The sequence below is a fragment of the Megalops cyprinoides genome, chromosome 9, assembly GCF_013368585.1.
Source record: "Megalops cyprinoides isolate fMegCyp1 chromosome 9, fMegCyp1.pri, whole genome shotgun sequence".
Classification (NCBI taxonomy): domain Eukaryota; kingdom Metazoa; phylum Chordata; class Actinopteri; order Elopiformes; family Megalopidae; genus Megalops; species Megalops cyprinoides.
In genome coordinates, this window is record NC_050591.1 from 28205395 (window position 1) to 28226747 (window position 21353).

Genomic DNA, 21353 nt, shown 5'->3' on the forward strand with positions numbered 1-21353 from the left:
ATGGGTTCATTTTTTCTTACTTTGTGTAAGTTGGAAATGTGTGAGACAAGACAGCGCAAGATGTGAATCTCAGTTTCCTCTTCCCATCGCCATCTCACTGCAGAATCTGTTACTGAAAATGTAAATCTTTTCAACTGTTGTTTGAATTTTGTAATATTTTAATGCTATTTACAGGTTTAATTTATTCAAAAGTCAAAGCTGAACGGTATGCCGATTGGATTTGTTTTTGTGCTACAAAATCTTTGTACCAACTGACCATACAAGTTAATGAAAAAAAAATACCAGGGATATTTTCCTGTTTTTCCATGGTCAAAGATATTCTATAAAACAAAGATGTAGATTCTGTATTTTACAATAAAAGCTGAAGCTAATGTTCCATCACCAGAACTGGTGGATTGAGAAGGAAAGCAGAGTGCCTGGTCTCCTCTTTAATAAATACTCTCTGACATGAAATTGGCCAAATGGCAATGGCAGTTTCATTAGAACCACAAATACTCCATGTTGTATTCTCATGATCGTAGAGGTTGTCAACCCAAATTTAGGCAATCAAAATTTAAACTGAACATTTGGGTATGTTGCCACTGTGCATGCTGTATGAAAATAGCAACTGAGGGTTTCAGTAAATGGCCAGCTCTGGGTGCACGTGTGTGCGGTTTGTTTGGGACCGTAAGAGGTTTTAAATGGATCGTCGGCGATGCTTTCGCAGGAAATTAACTTGTGAGTCACAGTTTCTTGGAAATGCGGCAGGAATGGAGGGAGATGCAGGTAGCACTCAGTGTACCTGCGGATAATGTTCTTCATTAAAGGGGATTTTAAGACAGGATGTGCAGGATGTCACTTATTAGCTGCAGACCCACACACATACACATCACAACACTCACACATCGCGCCTTAACAAGTACATATACCTAGGTGCATGCATTGTGCCTGTTTAATAATTCAGTACTTCACTTTACACTAAGCAAGTAAATTAAATAATTTAATGTTAATAAAGCTGTAGAGGTGTATGAAGCATGTGGTCTCTTCATTGCCTCCCCCGTCATGTGACATGTACTACTGCTGTTTACCTTATATCAGTACAGGCAAACTTTGGTGACCCAGCAAACATTACATTGATCATTTTTTGTTCCCATGTATTTAAACAGTATGTACCTACATGTGGTCTATACCTATGCATGAGAAAAGGTGGAAGTACTTTTGTTATCTTGCATCAATAATTTGTCTTTTGAAGTATTTTTTCCTCTTTGTGGAATCGTCAACAGCATATAAGACTCCCCTCGCTGTGACCGCGTCTGTATTCATGTAGGTGTGCTAAAGCCAGATGAATGCAATTCTCTGACAGGCTCACATGCAAGCCAATGGATATTTTTTCATAAGTCTCACAGTGCACCACAGTGAAGTGGGCATCATTTGGACGATAGGCTCTGCTATGCTGATGTCATCTGAGTTGCGGAGAACTTGTAGAGTCCCTAAGAACTGTAAAATGAGGATACCCTGGCTGACCTAGGATCCTTGATGGAACAAAGCCGGTTTGTTGTGTTGATGTGAGTTCCCAGTTTCGTTGGGAAATGTCATAGCCAGTTTCAAACTCCAGCAAAAGAGACAAGTGCCTTGTTGACTGAGTCACTCAGGAGCCTGTTGAAATATCTTGACTGTACTAAAATAGACGATTCTACGTGTATACGCAAACACAAAACTGTTATTAATTAGGAAGTTGAAAATGTGTTTTTGTCACAGCTTTGTTATGTTTTCTGTATTCTGAATCAGCCATTACCATCTCTGCTACTGGAGCAGGCTTCAGGTAACTGCTCTTAGATGTACACTGAATTCAGCATTTCATTTAGGGAAATTCAGTTCAGTTTAAATGTGTTTCAGACCCCCAGGCGCTTTAACATCCCTGTCACAAATCACTGGCAGCCCTTGGCAGTCCGCTGTAAGCGTGCTTCCTGGTAAAGCAAGGCGTGTTTGAATGTGTTTAAAGGACAGGAAGGCTGCAGTCCCCGCTGTGGACACAGCGTGCTCACAGAAAGTTAAAGCAGGGGGAGATCAAAGAGGGGCCTGTTCCGAGGCAGAGAACGGAGGGTCGCCGCGTTCTTCAGGCCGGCCACTCGAGAGAGGGGCCTGCCCTGCCTCGGCGCTATGAAAGACACAGGGCTCCAGGCAGATGGAGCGTTATTACAGATCTTCAGACAGCCCGCGCCCTCAGAGAATTGTGGGAAGTGTCTGCGGAGACCCCTTCTGTGCCACTTTGTTCTTCTCCAGGGCCATTTCAGACCGAATTTTTAAAAAGCCCTCTCATTACCTTCAACTTTCTCTGCACTTTGTTTTTGAGCTGTCAGGTTCTGAGTGGGGCCATTCCCCCATTTTTGAAAAGTGTCAAATGAGTTTTCGTTCACGTTTTAGTTATTCTACTTAAGCTGCAAAAGTGTCAATCATAGCATTGTTCCGTTTGGCTAATGCTGAAGTTTGTTTCTCAGTGTAATAGGTTAAAGTCACAGTGTGTGTGTGTGTGTGTGTCTGTCTCTCTGTCTCTCTGTATGTTGGGGAAGTAAGGAACCTGGTCTGGTGTGTATTACATTTCATGTGGGAATCACTGCGGTCATTTTAAGTCAAACCTAATATTAGAGATGAAACTTCTGTTGACTGTGGAATGCTTTTAAGTTCTCTGTTTTTGAGTCATTATTTCTTTTCCTGGATTTCTTGTTTACGACCATGACACATCTGTGGAAGTAACTTCAGTTTTGTAACAGGAAGGTGCCGGTACTACAACTGTAGGTGGCCCTCTAAACCATGTTATTTCTGGCCCAACTCTCCTTTCTCACAGAATGAGAAGAGTCTATGGTGAAGTACTGAAACTCTGCTCTTATGAATATAGAAATACACAAAAACTGATTATAATCAGATAAATCAAATTTTATAAATCACCTATTATAGTCAAAGTGCTTTCATAAGAAAGAATTCATAGAATTATGTTTTTTGAAATTGCAGAATCAGGCCAATAATGAGGAATAGCACAAAATATGGCTAAAAGTGCTAACTTAAAACAATCATAAAAGTTGCATTGGCATCTCTGTATCTCACAAAATCTGTGTTACAGTCATATACACTGATTCATGAAGGTGGTGTCTGAATGAATACACCAGCTGCTTGCAGGGGACAGCAACCAATGAGACATATGTAAAATGCAATGTTGTGTATGCCCTGGCAGTCATCGGCTTTGCTAGCACAATGGAATCTGACAGTTAGATAATGATGGAGCGTCAAAGAAAGCCACAGTTCTCTACTGTGGAACTCAGTGTTTTAAGAGAGGACATGGTTAGATGATCCAAATGATGTGGGACGAATAGGGCAACAGTTAAAAAGAGGGAAAAATGGCTTTTTCCTCAAAATAGTATAAACAAAGGAGTAATTCTCACTTTATAGGAGCGCTCAGTGCTGACACTTCATAACTGATATCAAATTTTATAACTCGTAAATCAAAAACAATTTTAGTGGCACAAATGAAATATGTTTTTACTTGAACACTAGTGGTGCTGAGTTGACATTACACTCTAAAAACTTGTCTTCAATATCTTGAAAGCTAAATAGGCACAATGTTTCTACAGCACGATCAAATAATCTGTGATTTATCATATGTGGTTTTTAAGGGTTCCATCTTAATGGAAGTGTTGTATATGAATGTGCCCGCCTTATCAGAGCGGGTCCTGTTATTGATGGCTAACTCACTCCATTGCCTTGTCCCTCAGATCACTGGAATGAACCGGTTGCATAAACATTGCAAAGCGCATGTTACTTTACTCACAGCAGGTACTTCCCCACTAAGCCGCGTTTTTTTGAGTTTGTGAAATCTCAGACAGGATGGTGTCAGCCCCTGTCATCATGGGAAAAAATCGGTGATGACTACGAGTCATCCGGAATGAGCAATCACATCGGCGATGTAATAACCAAACAATTTCAAAGTCGCATAATTAAAATTTCTTTTTGAAATACAGTTGCAAATTGCATGGATTTACACGGAGAGTCTTAATTGGCTTAATTGGATCCAGCTGGAGCCAGACTTTAAGCCTGCAGACATGGGGCTCCTTAGAGTCTCAGTTTGGTAAAGCTCAGTTGAGTGCAGACGGAGCCCTACAGCCTTACAGACCCGGGGTCAAACCTGAGCTGTGTCATTTGAGGTGGTGGTCATGAATCTGCAGCATTAGAACACAGTTAGTGTTGCTGGCTAGGGTTTGCCAGTATCCCCTCGTGCCGCTGCTCTGTCACCCTCTAGCAGTCTGTGAGTCGCCTGTGAGTTTCTCAGATGAAGCCAGTGGAGATGCGCCCGCCCTCCATTCAGCTGTGGTGCGCTGCAGAATTTGTAGTGTGAAAAACAGCCATTTGCTGTGAACTACTGTTGCGTTCACAGTGCTTCAGTGCTGCTGTGCGGGTAAGGGGGGTGTTATGGAGGAGAGAGCTTTATGAAGTACATTCAGTGACTCCAAAAAGGGTGAGAAGAGGGAAAAAGCTTAAAATAACCTGTAGACGTGCCTGTTGAACTGTGCTTAGAAAAGGGAAACTATCTCTCTGTAGAGGAGAGGTGAGAACTGCGCTCTGATTGGATAACCTCAGGCATCAGGTCCTGTCAGTCCAAGTCATCATGGTGAATGCAAAGACAGGTGGTCACCACTGCAGTCCACTTTCCTGTGGAGTCCGAGGCAATGTGGCCACCCATGCAGCAAGCAGTCAAGTACAGTATAGATGATCTACGCTTGTTTAAAAAGGCAGTTTTTAAACATTGGCCATGTACCAGAGCCCAGTTTAAATAAAGTCAGAGTAACCTTTCTGTCACATAAACATTTGGACTGTCTCCTCTGTATTACAAAGAAAAAACGGGGAAAAATCACGTTACCCTTTAGCATAGAAAATGAAAAAGGATGCCTGGCCAGTCCACAAAAGCCAACCTGTCCCAGAGAAGGATGTCTCCTGCTTCTTCTGACTTTTACTACAGGAGCGTGACGTGTGTTCTGTGTGGCAGCATCGAACACCTGGGGAGATTAATCTTATTCAGGTTGTGGGACAAGTATTCATTACAAGTCCCATTGAAAATGGTTTTATACTGTATATAGTATGTTAAATGTATGCATGTATGTTACTATGTTATATATATGGTTATTATTTTATTATTATATTACAGTGTGCTACGTATAAAGTACCTTTTATTTGAAGTTTTTCAGAAAGCGACAAAATATTAGCTGCAGTTCAAACATGGCTTGGGGTTAGCCTTTCATGCCAAGGAAAAAAAGTCCATGAAATACTCGGCGTACTCTTTCAGGAGAGTGGGTTGTAAAAAGCTCTTGTGGCTCTGCCGAGTCAGCAAAAGTAGGATTTGTTCATCTTGGAAAATGTCACACAGCGGAGCTCAGGGCACCTCCAGTGCTCCTGTCAGCTTCTTTTCAAAAGCAGCCCCCCCCCCGCCCGCAGGCTGTCCCGTGTCCCCGGCACCCCGCTTCACCTGTGTGTTCCCCCGTCCGCAGGGAGCAGATCTTCCGGCAGTCCACGGAGCTGGTGTGCCGTGTCTACGGGGAGGTGTACGCGGCCGTGACCAACCCCGCCAATGGGTACAAAGACCCAGAGAGCGTGCTGCACAGGTCCCCCCAGCAGGTGCAGACCCTGCTGTCCTGAGAGGAGGCCGCCGGTGCGGTCTGAAGGGCCGTGACACGGACACTGCGACGCTGCGCTCCCTCTCAGAGGGCCGGGGCTGAAGGCTTAATCATACATCCTGGGGTGAGAATCGGGCTCTGGAACGCTGTTGGTGCTGGGATATTTGATGTGACTCTGAGGCTTCAGTGGGTTTTTCCTCCGAAACAAACTGACGGAGAAAGAAGCCGCACTGGGCTGGAGCTGAGACACTCTGGGAGTGTGTTTTGGACATTCTATGATCACACTGTGTCTGTCCTCTGTACTGTCTCTGTCATCTGAGCACACTGTCTCTGTTGTCTATACTGTCTCTGTCCTCTGAGTGTGCTGTCTTGGCACTGGAGACGGTGGGAGGAAAGAGGACACCTTTTATTTATTTTTTTAAATCAATGAGCAGAAAGATTCAGACAGTCCCAATAACAACCATGCAGACACTGCAGAGACACTTTAGGTTCTGCAGGCTCATGCACGCATGCAAACACACACACACACACACACACACACACACACGTACACACACACACCCTTCTGACTCTGCTCCAGTCTTTAATCAGGAACAGATCTGCGTTTCTTCTCATTAAATCTTTTTTTCCCCCTAAACTGCATTAAAGTACATTTAAACGTTTCGAAGCTTGTGCGTCTTCATTTTTTTTTTCTGTCTGTGACAGAGATAGTTAAATGAAATTTTGTGGCCGCCCGGTTGAGGCAGCGACCAATGGGAGGACAGCTGAGCGCATTCTCTCAGACAATGGTGCTTTCATGTTGTCGGCCGAATCGCCAGTCACGCCATCCTTTAATTGCAGGAAAAATTCCTGCCAGGCTTCATTGGCCAGCTATATTTAGGGGGAGCAATGAAAAGAGAAGGAAAAGATGGAAAAAATGATATTGCTTACAGACTATTATTAGACGCCTCAGCTGGTGTAGAAAAAAAGAGATCTAAATGCTCCAATTTTCCAGAGATAAGAGGGGTGACGGGGGGGAAGGGGTGGGCCGAGGAGACCACGCTAAGTGCGCTGACGTGGCTTCAAGCAGAGTGGCTTTTCTTCTGGAGAGACGTCTGTGTCACATGCCTCTACCAAAGGCTCTCTCTCTATCCGGTGCCTCTCACTGCGTGATGCCTCAGATCCTGCTAATGCTCGGTGACTGTAACTGTAGCCATTCTAACATGATAGTGTAGTCTGTATTGACATCAGCGTGCAACACGTGTCCGAGAGCCCTGAAGAGTTTTTTGCAGTTTATACTGAAATTGCCTAACTCTATTTTCTGAGATGATGAGTAAGCTAAGTGTAGTAAGCAAAGTGCGGTGTGTAGTTGCATACTGGTCTACTTCAGGGTGATTCGATTTGAACCTCATTGCTGCTGGGTGTGGTTAGGTCTTTCTGTGCCCACTGCTTAAAAAGAAAGAAAGTGTGTGACTTTTTGTATGTGTGCAAGGAAATATGTACATACCTCATATAGATTGAATTGTTGCAACTTTCATGAAACTGTAAACAAATTTACTGTTAAACCCTTTTTGGAGTGATGGCATAAAAGTTCACTAGTATGCAAATGTTTGAACTAAAATGACCCCTCTATTTAATTCATCCACAGCCGATCCCCTTAGACTGAAATGTCTGCCTTTTTAAAACCAACTGTAAAATATTGTACAGCTAATAAAGCAGTGTGTGTTTATTGTATTTATGGATATGAGTGCCTGGTAACAATAGAACTGCTGGTTAAAAGCAGCATGTGTTTCTTCAGGATGGGCTAATGTGTGGGGTAATATACTTCATCATGACAAGCCTTTACACACTGAATGCAAAGAGTTATTAGAGTCACTGTCTTGTCACTGATGTTAACAAGCTAAAGCATGTCACACAAAAAGGAATGCGAGTTGAGAAAGTGTATTGATGTGGGTTAATATAATGATCTCCTCTACCAGCAGTAGGTGGAGCAGAGTTTATGAGATTATCCCCAGTGTGTTTATCTGTTTGTCTGTGAAAAGGCTAACTGAAAAGCTCTTGTATGGATCTGGAGGTAACATGATGAAAAGATTTTTTTATGGAACAAGAGGTGATAAGATTGATGGGCCACTACACATTAGCCATCAGGTGGCAGGGGTTGAAGTGTTATGAATGCTTTCATATGAAATCAGCAGTTCAATTTAAACCTATTTTAGCCATCAGCAGTGCTGGAAAAAAAAATCTGTGTCAATTTACCATTACATTTCAAAAAATGTAGAATGATTTCTTCTGGACATAGTGGGTTTTAACACAAGACACTATGCTGCTTTACATTTTACTGTTCTATAAATCGTCACAAATAAAAAGCAAGATTATCATTTTGTGTGTGTGTGTAATATATATATATATATATATATGCTATGAAGACCACTGTGACAGATAACTGCCTCGCAGCCAGGGGTACATACTGTTGACATCCGCATAACATAGCAGCAAGGAGGCAGAAGACTGACAGTAGCCACCTGAACCGTCTATCTGATAATCTGCTGTCAATAGCTACTGTATACCCAAACGTGGGTATACAGACATCCATCTGCAGTCTTAAAACGGCCCTGTATAATGAGGCTGTATCCGCAAAACAGCACTTGCCCATTTCCCTGCTACCTTAAGGATGTATGTGTGTGACACACTATTGACTTGCCCTTTGCACAGCAATTTGTTGTATAGCAATATCGAACATGCTTATGCTTTACAATCATGAACTTTGCCACAATGAGTTGTTAAGAAATCCTCATACCCACCTCTTCTTAGAAAGCAGTAGAGTTTTGATATGTTTTTTTTTTGATGTTGTTGTTCAACCAGTTCAAATTCAAATGAAACTTTCAGAGAACTGTCCTCTTTGGTACCTCTGTCCTGCAGAATTCCAGCCTAAGGGGAGCTATTCCCTTCTCCCCAGGCATCTGACATGACATCATGGCCCAGGATAGTCTGTTGGTTCTTGGCAGCACCTCCAGGCCTAGTTCCTAGGATCGCCACGGCACACCGGATGTTGCTCAAGTATCGCTGGCCAGAACATTGAGTCCAGGGAGCGGGAGGAATACCACGGAGTTTGGCATCTGGAGCGTGCTTTAAAAACCCTTTTAAAAATAGAACGTACCCCACTCGCTCCCTGCTTAAACCTTCAAAATGGCTTGAGGCTAGATGCTAGTAAGAAGTCCTGTCATCTTTTTTTTTTTTCCACAACCCTGAGAGCTCATTGGACAGAGGCCTGATTTGACTGGATGCTTGTGAATTTTTGCCACTGTTGGCCATATTGATTGGTTGACCTCTCAGACACTCAGGCCTCTGGCTCCAAATTAGTACTTAAATAAAGCACAACTCCACAGGGTCCTACCCTTCCTTGGGATGTACAAAGTAAGCTCAACAACTGAATGTCAGAAAATGTGCAAAGATATTCCTCTGTCTTAACTGTTGGGGTATCTATTTGGTTATTCCTTTGTGAATATTTTAAGCCCTGAATGAATTTTGAAGCATTTATAAATCTTTAAAAGGATTCTAACATCCCTCTGCATTCCTGTCAGTACATGTCAGATACAAAGGTGAGTAGAGACGCTGTTGATAGTGCCCTTGTGTTATTTAGTGGAGAGTACAGTGTTGAGTTCAGGAGCAGGTTTTTAAATGCTAGCATTCATATGCTCTGCTGGTGCCGTAGATTAATAAAAGATCAACGAGAGCTAGTCAAATCAAAGAATATGTGTGCCGCCCCCCCCAGCTGTGACCTCTGACCCCTTCGGGGATGATATAGCCTGGTTAGATAGAGAAATGTTTGATAGATCAAGCGTGACCGCTGGACTTTGCTGCCATGTTACGGAATGCACATGCCTGCAGCTTCAAAACAGAGCTGTGTTTATGGGGGCCGCCACACACAAACACGCCGACGTAGCATGCGGGTCACTGACCCCCCTGATGTCGTCACTCCCAGCGCAAAGTGGTGCGCCATGACTTGGCACTAACGTAACCTTGGGGAAGTCTTCCTTTCCTATGAAATACCGTGTTACGGTTTGTCAATACTTATTGTTTTTTTTTGTTTTTTTTTCCTCTGGACCCCTCTGCTGTACCAAAGTTTGTTTTTTTTTTTTTTCCTCCAGGAATTCACCCCATCAGCCGAATTCTTAGACGGCTATTGTTCGGTTAATCTTGGCGCCTGCGTCTCCCCTCACGGCATTAATCCTATTAGTACAATACAAGAACCGGTTATGCAATTCTCACACTACCCACCGGCTGTCTCTAATTCACCCACTGGGGAGAAAATGGGAGCCACCACATTAGGCTAACAAGGCATTAGGAGAGTTCACACGATCAGATTCAAATCAATTCATCATCTTCCTCACTGTCTGGTGAAAGGAGTCTTCTTTTCAGGACAGTGATAAGCATGTTTGCATCTGTTAAGTGAGTGGCAGCTTGACTGGCCATCATGTCATTCAGAAAGTAACAGAAGCGTGGATGTAAAAAAAAAACTGCTGCAGAATGTTCAAAATATTTAGCTTTACATTATTGGCGTTCAGCAGATATATCTATCTTTTTTTTTTTTTTTTTTACACACACAATTTTATCCATTTATACAGCTAGATATTTACTGAGGTAATTGTGGGTTACGTACCTTGCAGCAGCAGTGCCCCAGTGGGGAATCAAACTGGCGACCTTACGGCTATGAGTCTTGCCCCTTAACCTCTACGCTACACTGTCACCCCAGTTTTACTGCCCGTTCAACCACTTTTGTTCTACTTCCAGTGTCAGCCTTGGCACAGCAGTGTAGTGCAGGTGCAAAGGGAGCACTTCACATGCTAGTGAAGGAGGAGCAGAGTGCTGCTGTCAGCCGTGCCACCTCATGAGGTGCAGATTCTTGGAGATTATTGGAATCAGTGGGAAAATGGCTTTAATGTTATGGGTGCGTGTGACATGGAGCTGGAAGGAGTGGATGTTAATAAATCAAGGTGGCCATACGTCATCTATTTTTAAACTAGTGGCTGTGTCCTTGCTTCTGGGATGTCTGTAATCAACTTAATTAAACAGAGCCAACTTGAAAGGGGGTGTGTTTTACCTTGAGCCTGAACAGGTGAGGAGAAGCCATTTTGCATTGGTGTGAGAGTTCCTGCATTCGGTCCTGAAATGATGACTCTGCTGAGGGCATGACCGGATAAGATAATCTAATGCGATATAAGAAAGAACATATTGTGCCTCATACTGGGAAAAATGAGTAAGCAGTGGTTGCTATTGGCTCTCTGGAGTGTAGTTGCCTTTGACACCAATATCACTCTGTTCATCTGCAGTCAGTGGGCCAAGCAGAGGGAAGTGCCGAAGAGCAAGTCTGCCAGGAGCGTGCACCCATCGTAGTGCGCCTGCGGATACAAAGTGTTCCAGGCCTGTATGGGATTGTTACTGATTGATTTTTAGCACTGGCAGCGCACCGTGGATCACTATGGCCCAGTGACACTCTCCAACCGACATCTATCGTACCAGCGTTTTCACTTCATACTCCTGACTTTTTATGAGACCTTCATTTGAAATAACGTCTGTTGTCACACGAGCAGTTAGACAGGCACCATCCAGCAGGGAGAGGCCCAGCAGACGTTTCTGGGCCAACAACCCATCGCACCAGACAAGGAGGAGAGGAAATTAACTTGAGGAGGAGGGTAAGGTGACCGCAGACTAAAAGAGACAAACTAAATTTGGAATTTGAAAAGGACGCAAAATTCCAAGTTTTTTTTTTTTTTTGGTCAGGAAATGTAATGTCCTCTGACTGGAGTGGTTTTTGATTTCTACAGCAGCAATCCAGTTTGCCTCTTGCAGATGATGGTCAACATTCTCTTGTGACTACGTCTAAACCTACTTACTGTCTACAATCTGATCATTAGCGTACCTGACAGTATGACTATTAGAAGACTTCATTGCGCTGTGGAGATGAATATTTGTTTGACAGAGGGAAAATAAGAGTGCTGGATATCCCTGATGGAGGTTTGGCCAGTGATGACAGTCCTCCCTCAGTACTGTTAATCAGAAATGACCCCCCAGTGGAGCCCCAGAAGGTTTGTACAGTATTGCGTGCAGCTCCGATGCCTATTGTGCAACCTTTTCCTCCCAACCCTGCAGAAATGTGTTTGCTTAGCTAATGTGAACACTTTGTACAGATTCCTGGAACATACTCAAAATAGGTTACATAATTTCCAAATAGTGCCACTCGAGACCACGGCTCCCCCTAGTTGTTGTAGCTTCATTTGTGTTTTTAGAGTCAGTGATGCAAACGCAATTTTAAAATTCATTGGCAATATGGCTAGAACGTGACACTTCAAGACTTGGTACACAAACAGGTTTCTGGTCTGGGTTTGATGCTGCTAGGTGCTGCACCTGCTCATATCTAGAGACAGACAGTCTGTCTGAGTCTGTCTGTGGATATCACATTTGAATGTAAGCATCCCTGTTTCGGGCAGTTGGAAGGTAAAATTCACTCTTGTTTTTATCATTTTCATACATGTTCATTTTCATACGTTTTCATTCTAATGTTATTACTCTGACATACTGAAAAAAAAGATGACAGAGATTCACACCTTTTATTCCCTAATTGTTAGAGTAGCAAACTCTAAGCACAAGGGTTACCATTTTACTCATCAAATATAATACATGTCCTCTTTGGTTAGTATTGATACATAGTTAGTGTACTACACAAGTGATGTCCCAGATTAACATCAAATTAACATGAAAACATTTTTTGAGATTTTGAATTAGTGATCAGCTTTTAGCTTTTTATGCATTTATTACTTGTTTGAAAGCAGTTTAAACTGTTACTTTGGAAAGCAGGTCCTTTGGAAAAAGTGTTTAGTGAAAATTTCCAGCTCTCTTGTGTTTACTGGGCTAAGTTCAGGCAGTGTCTGAGAGTATCTTAAATGAAAAGAGACAGATTAGGGGAGCTCTTAGCGTCAGCCAATCCAAGTGTAAAGAAAACAATTGACTTTTCCATCAAAGCCCGTGTAATCGGTACAGAGGCACAGCAATAATGAGACGCGGCTGCATGGCTCCAACACCTCGGGTTCCCGCTGCTAGCATGTCTGCAACCCCAGGTCAGCTGGTCCTGCCGTAACAACAGAGAGACACAGAGACAGGGAGAGACGCACATTCACAGATGGATGGGTGTGATTCCGATGTGACCGGGGCTACGAGCGGTTCATCACGCCCAAACTGTCAATTATTAGACACGGTGTGTTCCCCTTCCCTTGTTAATTTTTTGTAAATCTCAGTTCGTATACTGTGCAAACTCCACGTACAGGACGCATCTTCCTGGAAAAAAACACCCAGGTTGTCGGAAAAGAGGGGGTCCATTAACCCGAGGCGGCAGCTGGCCAGCAGACCTTGTTCTGTCGGGTTTTGTTATTTTGGACAAGAAGCCGCAACTTGCACCGGAGGTCATGGTCTCTACCCACATCTCCCTCTCCCTTTTTCTCCTCTGCCCAAGGTCTGCAAATAAAAGGGATGTGTTCGAGAGCGTGCGCATTGCAGATTGCTTTCATGCACTTGTCTGTTTGGGCCTCAGCACATAGGAAACACGTAGCCAAGGAGATAGCGCAGATGTGGTGGTCCATCTTAGTGGGCGTTAAGGCACACTGCAAAACGAAAGCGAGGAAGAGGGGAGCAAGAAGTAAAGGAAACCCGGAGAGATAAAATCAAAGAACAGTTCAAGCGTATCAGCTGCAGTCCCCCTCACATCATTTTCATGGATAATTCAAGGACAGTTACAGTGTCAGACAAAGAGGGGAAACAACCTATTTCCCAGCACTCTGTTTTATGTCAGGTTTTTTTTTTTTTTGTTTTTTCCACATGTGTACATGTTTTTGACCCCCTTCCTGTAGGGCGCTGAAAGGCAAAGCTGTGGAAATGATGCTGAGGCTGACAGAAATGCGTAAGAGGAGGAGGAGGAGGAGGAGGAGGAGGAGGAGGAGGTGGGCTGCACTGGTGCAGAAACGGCGACAGCGAAGCCCACACAGACAGAAAGAGCCGGCCTGGTTACTCAGTAACTCGGCGACGCTGTCACCAGTCACCTTTCCCCCAGTCCCCCCTCACCCTCCCATGCGAAGATGGCCCCGTTCACCGCTCTCTGCTCCGCGCTTGCCCGAGACGCGCCGTGAGGGAGCTGTTACCGGTGTGCTGTGGACTCGTCCTCTGAGAGGGTAGAGGGAACCGTAGTGTCTCACGCACATATTAAAACGTTAAAACTAAACTGAAACACTTTATAAAACTAGCACTCTTTCTTCCACTCTCTCAGTGGCAGACATACAAGGATACCTAACATGTAGGATCTTCACACACCCTCTGCCTCAGTCTCTCTATCTCTCTGTCTCTCTCGCTCTCTGTCAGGCTCATACAAACGTGACACAGTTTTAAAGCATTTGTGCACAGGGATTTTTTGCTACAGGAGATTGCTGCACCTCTGACTCATAACCCCTTGAACCATAGTCATCTTATTCTTTCCTTTTTATGCTTTAGGCACTTTACATTCTTCATTAAAAAGATGGAAAATTGCATCAGTGTCGTTTGTAACCTGTTTACAACTGAGAGGAATGCACAGTTATGTACTGTATAACTTGCATGCACTGATGACAGAAAACCATCATCATCACTGAGGATTTTGGTGTTGTCTCTACACAGATGACATCAGCCTACACCAGAGCAGCTGATTGCTCAAGTATACGATTTGTCACTTGGTATTCGAAGGCAGTTTCTATGCAACCTGTCTGCAGTGGTCTCCCATGCAACTGAGCCATCCTGGTCATGGTAAGAAAAAAGTATAAGTTCCATTACAGAATCTCTTCCATGTCATCAAGTCAGTGATAATGCCGTTGTCCTGGTTAATCAATACAAAATGGATGGAAAGGCTCGAGATTAATAGTTACCCAGAATGGTTTGCCTCTTGCTGAGGTTGATCACCTTGGGTGAATCCCAACAGTTTAGAGATGAGTCCTCCTATCCCTTCCTTGAGTGTCCTCCTTGATTATTTGGTGATGGCCATCGAAAAGAGATACCAAGTAAGAACTAGAAGTAAGAGATACGATGAGAAAATAAGGAGGTAACTAAAGCAGTGAGAGAAGCGAAACGTCCTTGATCAATTGAACATTTCTGTGGGCTAATTAGCAGGAATCCCTTCCCTCTTCAAAGCAGATGTGTTTTTATAGCATGGAATGAATGGAATTGGTTAATTTTACTATATTTCTAGCAAAATCTTTCATCCCTAAAATGGAATTTTGTACAAAAAAAAATCCAAATTATATAGTTTTTAAGTAAAAAATTAAATATTACATCACCTCTTTTTGAACTATTCAGAATGAAAACTCCATAAGATGCATGCATTTGTTGTCCAAATATAATTTATTTGGATTGTGATTTGTCATTGTACTTTGGCTGCTTATATGTTGTATATGTATTTTGTTTTTCTGTAGTGATTGTTTATGTTACTGGAGGCAATGGAGGAAATGTCTTGTTTCCTTCATACGTCTCCTGTGGAAATGGAACTTTCCTAAAGTTATCAATTTCTATCACACAGAGGATGCGTGATTGTGGGAATCGAGGAAAGGACACAGTTTTGCTCTTTTGGGATGCCTCCCTTGTTTGGTTTCCACTCACTGTATCTTCTGCTTCATAGCCCCACCTGAGGAGGTGTGGCATGGGTACCCTCCTCTAAAAATAACATGGTTATGACCTCACAGTCTTAAATCTGGAGGAAAAATGGAGCGTTGAATGAAGATGTGGCCCAATCATGTCGGGCATTGGACCTCTTGACCTTGGTGTCTCTAGTGACAAAGTGAACAAACAAGTTCACAATGGATAATGAACATCAGTCAACGCACAACAATAGTAGTAAAGTCGTCAGGGCCCTAGGGTGGGGCACAAAAAGGCAGAGGCACGTAACTTTTAGTGACTCATTAAGTGGAAGAGAGCAAGGGAGTGGCTGGCACAAAACTGCACCCCATATGACATCACTAATCCCGCACGGCCCACACACTGTTCCCAACCAGACTGGCGAGGGAGGTGCTGAGAGGCAGGGTGCTAATTCAGGCTCGGGAAAAGGGAACCGGACTGAACCAGTCAGGACCGGTCCCAGAAGAAACCCACACAACTGTCCTCTTTTTGGAAGGAGTGACTGAGATTTTGGTTGTGAAAACTATGCAGGGCCACACCCCAGGGCAGATAAGACAGCACTGATGGCCATGAATGAGTTTAGAAGCAAGGCACACAGTTGCTGTAGGCTCTGACTCAGACAGTCAGAGAAAGGGGGAGGCACAACACAAAATACAATCAAAACTGAATATTTAGGGGAAAACTTCATCAATTATTTAGTATGCATACAAGAGCCATCCTAAATGTATGCACGTTTTTCCAAAACAATACATATGACCAATATATCTTTTCTAAATTTTGTGCCTATATTTATGTCCTATCTGGGGAACGAGACAAAACTGTGGTCAGACCAGATGCAGACGAGCCAAAATATAACAACTCCAACCACCAGGGCAGAGAGAAGGAAGGAGAGAGACCACTGGCTCTGGGCAAGGCCCTCAGCTTTATGGAGAAGTTAGAAGTTTGACATGAGTGTATATACATTTACACAGCAAAAGAAAGAAAGGAAAAGATTGGGCCTAAAACAAACTATTTTCCTCTTGGGTCAGTAAGGAGTCCTCATTACTGTCATAGCAAGCAAAAAGTGAATTCCTAACCCTTCACCCTCTCTCACTGAGATGCCTGGTCACTGTGGAACTAATTGAACGTTTTCGGAACGCGGTGAAGTAATGAGTCTCTCTGACTCCAGTAGCATGTCACTGTGCTGTACTCTCTGGTTCCCAAATGTCAACAGTGTATGCTGTTTTTCCTTTCTCTTACTTAAAACTTTATTCTCAATAACTCAACGCAATCTTTTGCTTTTTTTTTTACTCTTTTTTCTACTTTTCTTTACTGACTGAACATTGTATAGTGAAAGTCAAAATAATCAAAGTATACCAAAATCCAACAAACCATAAATAGTATTTGCTTGACAAACTTGTCAAATACTAGGAGCAGTTGAATGACTTGTTACATCTGTTGCCCTCATATTCCATGCATGGTAAATTGTAGAAATGTACACGCTGCTGTCTTGAAAAGATACCAGTTACTAGCATCTCATAGGATGACTGGAACACTGCTTTCAGTGTGAATGACCCTTTATTTTTTTACCAAAAACACATCTGGACAACAGTCACAGAAATACACTAAAGGCACTATATGATGACACATGCTCTTGAACAAAAGTGGCTTTGGACCATTCTGCCTGACACACCCAGACATTTACTCTTACATGCGTAACCATGCACTAATCACGGAAAGGCATGCATATACCCTGCACCGGATACTGTAATCACTGTAGACACGATGGTGCTGCAAACATGATGGTGTTGCAACAAATTTGTGTGGGCCACATTGTTGATTCATTGTTCATGTTGCTTTTTTATTCAGACACTCGATATACAAATCTATGGAGCTAGTTCTGAGTCACTCTGTTTGCAAGCCTGAATTCTGAATTTGGGGTATTGACTCATAACATGAATCAGGCAACCCGCAGAGAGCCGAGATCATTTCAGCAGCTGTCCCAACACGCAGGGGTTACGGCTCTGCACCGGCTCCGGTGGTGGGATTTATTTTCATAGGGGTGTGAATGTGGGTGTATTTGGTTATTTTCGTGCGAGGCACTTCAATTGATCTCCTCGCATCAATCAAAAACAACACGCCGATCCCGCTCGCAGAGAGTGGAAAAATAAACTGACCTGAAGCATTTAAGTGACTGTTAGCGCAAACAATAACACGCATCGGCGAGAAAACACGAAGCGCTGTTTTGGAGCTCCGCTGTAGCCGTGATACCTTGGATAAACCCTCCCCCGGTCACTTCCTGTCATTCAATGCAGAGAGGTCCTGACTCTCTTGCAGAGAACTTTCTTGGCAAGCAACGGTGAGCCCGAGTTCATATGCACAGATGATCTGGGGGAAAAAAAAAATTAAGAAAAAGGCTACAATGCTGCTGCCTCTCACACTGAGCTCAAAATAGGAAGACATAAGACAAAAGCGCATGAAGGAACACGGTTGGAGTGTGCCAGATTTCCCCATGCGTTTGTTTGTGTCACTCGTGCCCTTTCAGGTTGGTGTCACTCGTGGCTTTTCGGGTCAGTCCTCCTGCTTTAAAGAGCAACGTTTAGGCATTTCATTCCATGGGGTATAATTATCACTCAATGCAACTTAGCATAATGAGCGGTCAAATCACCTCTGTTTTCCTAAGAATTTTTCCTTGACAAGAATCACCTTAGCCCAGTATTGTCAGGCTAGGATTGGATTCGCTCAGTTTACTTCCTGAAATGAAGTACATATTCTATAGCCACACATATCTCACTACTTTTTGTCACCGAGGACGTCAGACTGGTGACACATCATGGCCTCCGTTGTGCTCAAGATCAAACCAGCCAAATCCAAGTGTTGACAAAAGCTTAGGTTTAAGTATTTGGTTTTTGGTTTTAGTCTTTGTTCCAATGAAGGGCCACATGGGTTTGTGATGAATTTTTTCTGGGTAGGCGACTGAAAGGCTCAATAGCCAAGTTTTAAAACAGAAATGCAGCAAGCCAAATCCAATTAGGCTGGTTAGTAATTTGAATAAATTACCATCTAAGGCCTTGTATTGTGCCCCGGATTCATTACGATTTCTTGGAAAGCAAAGGTCAGTTTCCCCCAGGCAAAAGGGGCAAACAGACAAGGGCTGAGCCTGTAGAAGGGCCCTGGGAAGAAGCTGTGGAATGACTTACCCTATGACATCACACGCTTGTGCCGAGCTGTAAGCATCAACAGTGCATTATTTTTTCAGAGTAGAAACCTCTCTATTCTCATGTCTTCTTAGTCTTCTGCTTTTGGTAGAGAATGGCTAGCACTGACTGAAGACTCTTCCAGGTTCTCACTGGCGGTGGCAATGGTAAAGGAATGCTTTTAGACATACTTTTGTAAGAGCAATTATGTGAGATTATCCTACTGCTGTTTTTTTTTTTTTTAAGTATTATGTCCCATCCGACGTGTTGTTCTCTGCATGAGTCATTTATGAGGTTTAAGGAGAAAAACAGGTGATATGTATTACTTTATTCATTTCTTTGCTTTATTCATTTTCTTCTGTTACATGTGGAGCAAGACGTGAGCTAAAGTACCTGCAAATTCTGAAGACAATTTATAACTGAGTGACACTCATTGTGTCTACATGTACTCTAACACAGACTGAGTGAGTAGTTTCTCATTCTTTGGAGTTGCTTCAGGACAAACACATCCATATTCATTTGCTGACAGCCCACATAGCAGACCTCCTGGTACAGAGCCTAGAAGGCCTGTTGTATTCATGTGATCACTCCCTCGGATCACAACTATCAGTCATACACCTGTCTCTTGGCATTGGGATGATAACATTCATTGGGTATTGTTGAATAAATGTCTTTATTGGTTTGGTGTTTATATTGAATGGTTACATACTAGTCTTGGTGCCCTTTCGTGAACAGAATGTAATGCTACTGAGCCACATACCGATAGATTGGTTGTTGTTAGCTTTGGTTTTGCTAAAACTTCCCCTAAGTAAAGTTAGACTTTCATTTTTTCCCCAAAAGATATTCTGCAAGATCTTGCAACATCAAGCATCACAGCACTGCCTCCCCTCTCTCCTCCTAAAACTCCCCAAATTTTTTGCAGTCCACACATTGGTGTACTGAAAGAGACAGAGGTGAAGCACAATATAAAATAATTTTTTAAAATTATTTATTATTTATTTATTAGCATGACAGAATTCACGTGCTGTCAAACCACAGTCACATAAATGACGGTCATACCACACTTGTAACGTAGCACAACCTCAACCTCAAATGTAGGACAGCGATTTTGCATATTATTTCACCACATTACATCATGACTTCAAATAAATCCAGGTCATGTTCCTCCGTAGACTGCTGCCTCAAAACAAATGAAATACATTTACTTTCCAATTCTTACTCTTTCTCTCTCTGTCTCTTTTCCTGTATCTTTCCCTCTGTCTGCATTACCTCCCTCTCCATCAGATATCTGAGAGTAGTGAGGAACTTTTTCACCTTAACTTTTGACTTTCTGTGGTATGATCCCTTAAGATAGTTAACAGCCTCCCCTTCTCTGAATTCTGGCAATGGTCCGGGAATGTCAAATGCAAGACAGGAGAACAAGGGGGACATTTCATTTCTATCACTCTTTTTGTTGCCATTCTTTCTGAAAAGATTTCCTTTCTTATTTAAACTAACATGTTCTTTGGCTTTGCCAAGCAAGCATTCATTTTCTCAGACCCCTAAAAAGACCTTTTCAAAAATTCAGCACTGTGTATGTCAAAACACGAAATCACAAATCACAAAAAGGGATATAATATTGTGCTGTGGAATGTATTCTAAAATGACATGTATTGTAGCATATATTTTATGGCATATGCATAAAAATGCATATATTGATGTGGCAATGTAATATTCACACATGTCTGAAAATAACAACAGAGCTCTCTGTTGAACTAAAATTTATGAGAATGGAAAATCAAATTGATACACACATATTTTCTGAACGATCATGTATTTGTTTCTCAGATAGGATATTGATAACCCAATTGACCCTGCCCTAGTTTACTGTGTGCCTGACTATTCTACATACTGGAAATGAGACAGTATTTTCTTCAGTTTCTGAAATGTATCTTAAGAAACCCTGGCTATTTCATCTCATAATTTTTTCAATAATTCAGTGCATTTTTATTTGTTTTCTTTGACTCATTTTTACTTTCATAAAATATAACATTAAGCTAGAGTACTCATTAGTGTATATCACAGTGGGTTTTTTTTTTCTTTCTACAAATGGAAAATGAGCAGTTCTCGGTTTAGCTTGGCTCAGCGGTTGTCCTGGAAACAATGTCTGATTTGAGTTCAGTTTATTCATTAGTAGAGAGCAATATGAGTCAAAAGAACAAAGACCCACTGATTCTGTATTTGACATTACAGTGAAATGGATGATGATGCCATGATAATGTTTCCATCTCTTGTCTCACTGACATGGCTTACACTGGTTCATTTCTTGCTATCTGGGCTGGAGATAAATAACATAGAATTAAATTTAAAAAAAAAAAAGAAAATGCACACAGACCTTAAATTAAGCCTTCTGGGAAACAGCATAAATGTTGAGATGCTGGCAAATATTGAAAGCCATAGTCTATACAACAAAAACAGTATTCATTTGCTTGATGTTCAACCAAAGTCTGGAGCTGATTAACTGATCTGACAGAAAAATGAGATGCAACAAGCAACAAACAAATGCAACTTTCGCTGTCATTGTCAAATGACTTCTGGAGTTTATAAACAAAAGGAGTGACAAATCTTTTCTACATGGTCATTTTCTCATCCATGTCCAGAGCTCAGCTGCTGTCTTCTCCAGTCAAGAAACAGTGACCCCCTTGAAAACCAGCTGGCATTGATGTGCAACAAAGCCCAAGACTGTGGGGCTGTAACCAGATCATGTTGGCCCCAGTAATCTTACATATTCAGAGGCATTTTCTCTCAATATGCCATATCTCTCTGTGTGCATTTTGTATTGAGATACAAAAGGTAAAACTATACCTTATAGCTAAAGGAGAACCTTTTCAAAGAC

General features: G+C 42.5%; 1 protein-coding gene across 1 annotated transcript in view; it reads left to right on the forward strand.

The window, feature by feature from the left end:
- cog6 (component of oligomeric golgi complex 6) overlaps window positions 1–6278 on the forward strand; it is a 33098-nt gene extending 26820 nt beyond the window's left edge. The window contains exon 19 of the mRNA XM_036537821.1: window positions 5514–6278. Coding sequence (XP_036393714.1) covers window positions 5514–5661 — 148 coding nt within the window. The 3' untranslated portion in view covers window positions 5662–6278. The remainder of the gene's footprint in view (window positions 1–5513) is intronic.
- The last annotated feature ends 15075 nt before the right edge of the window (window positions 6279–21353 follow it).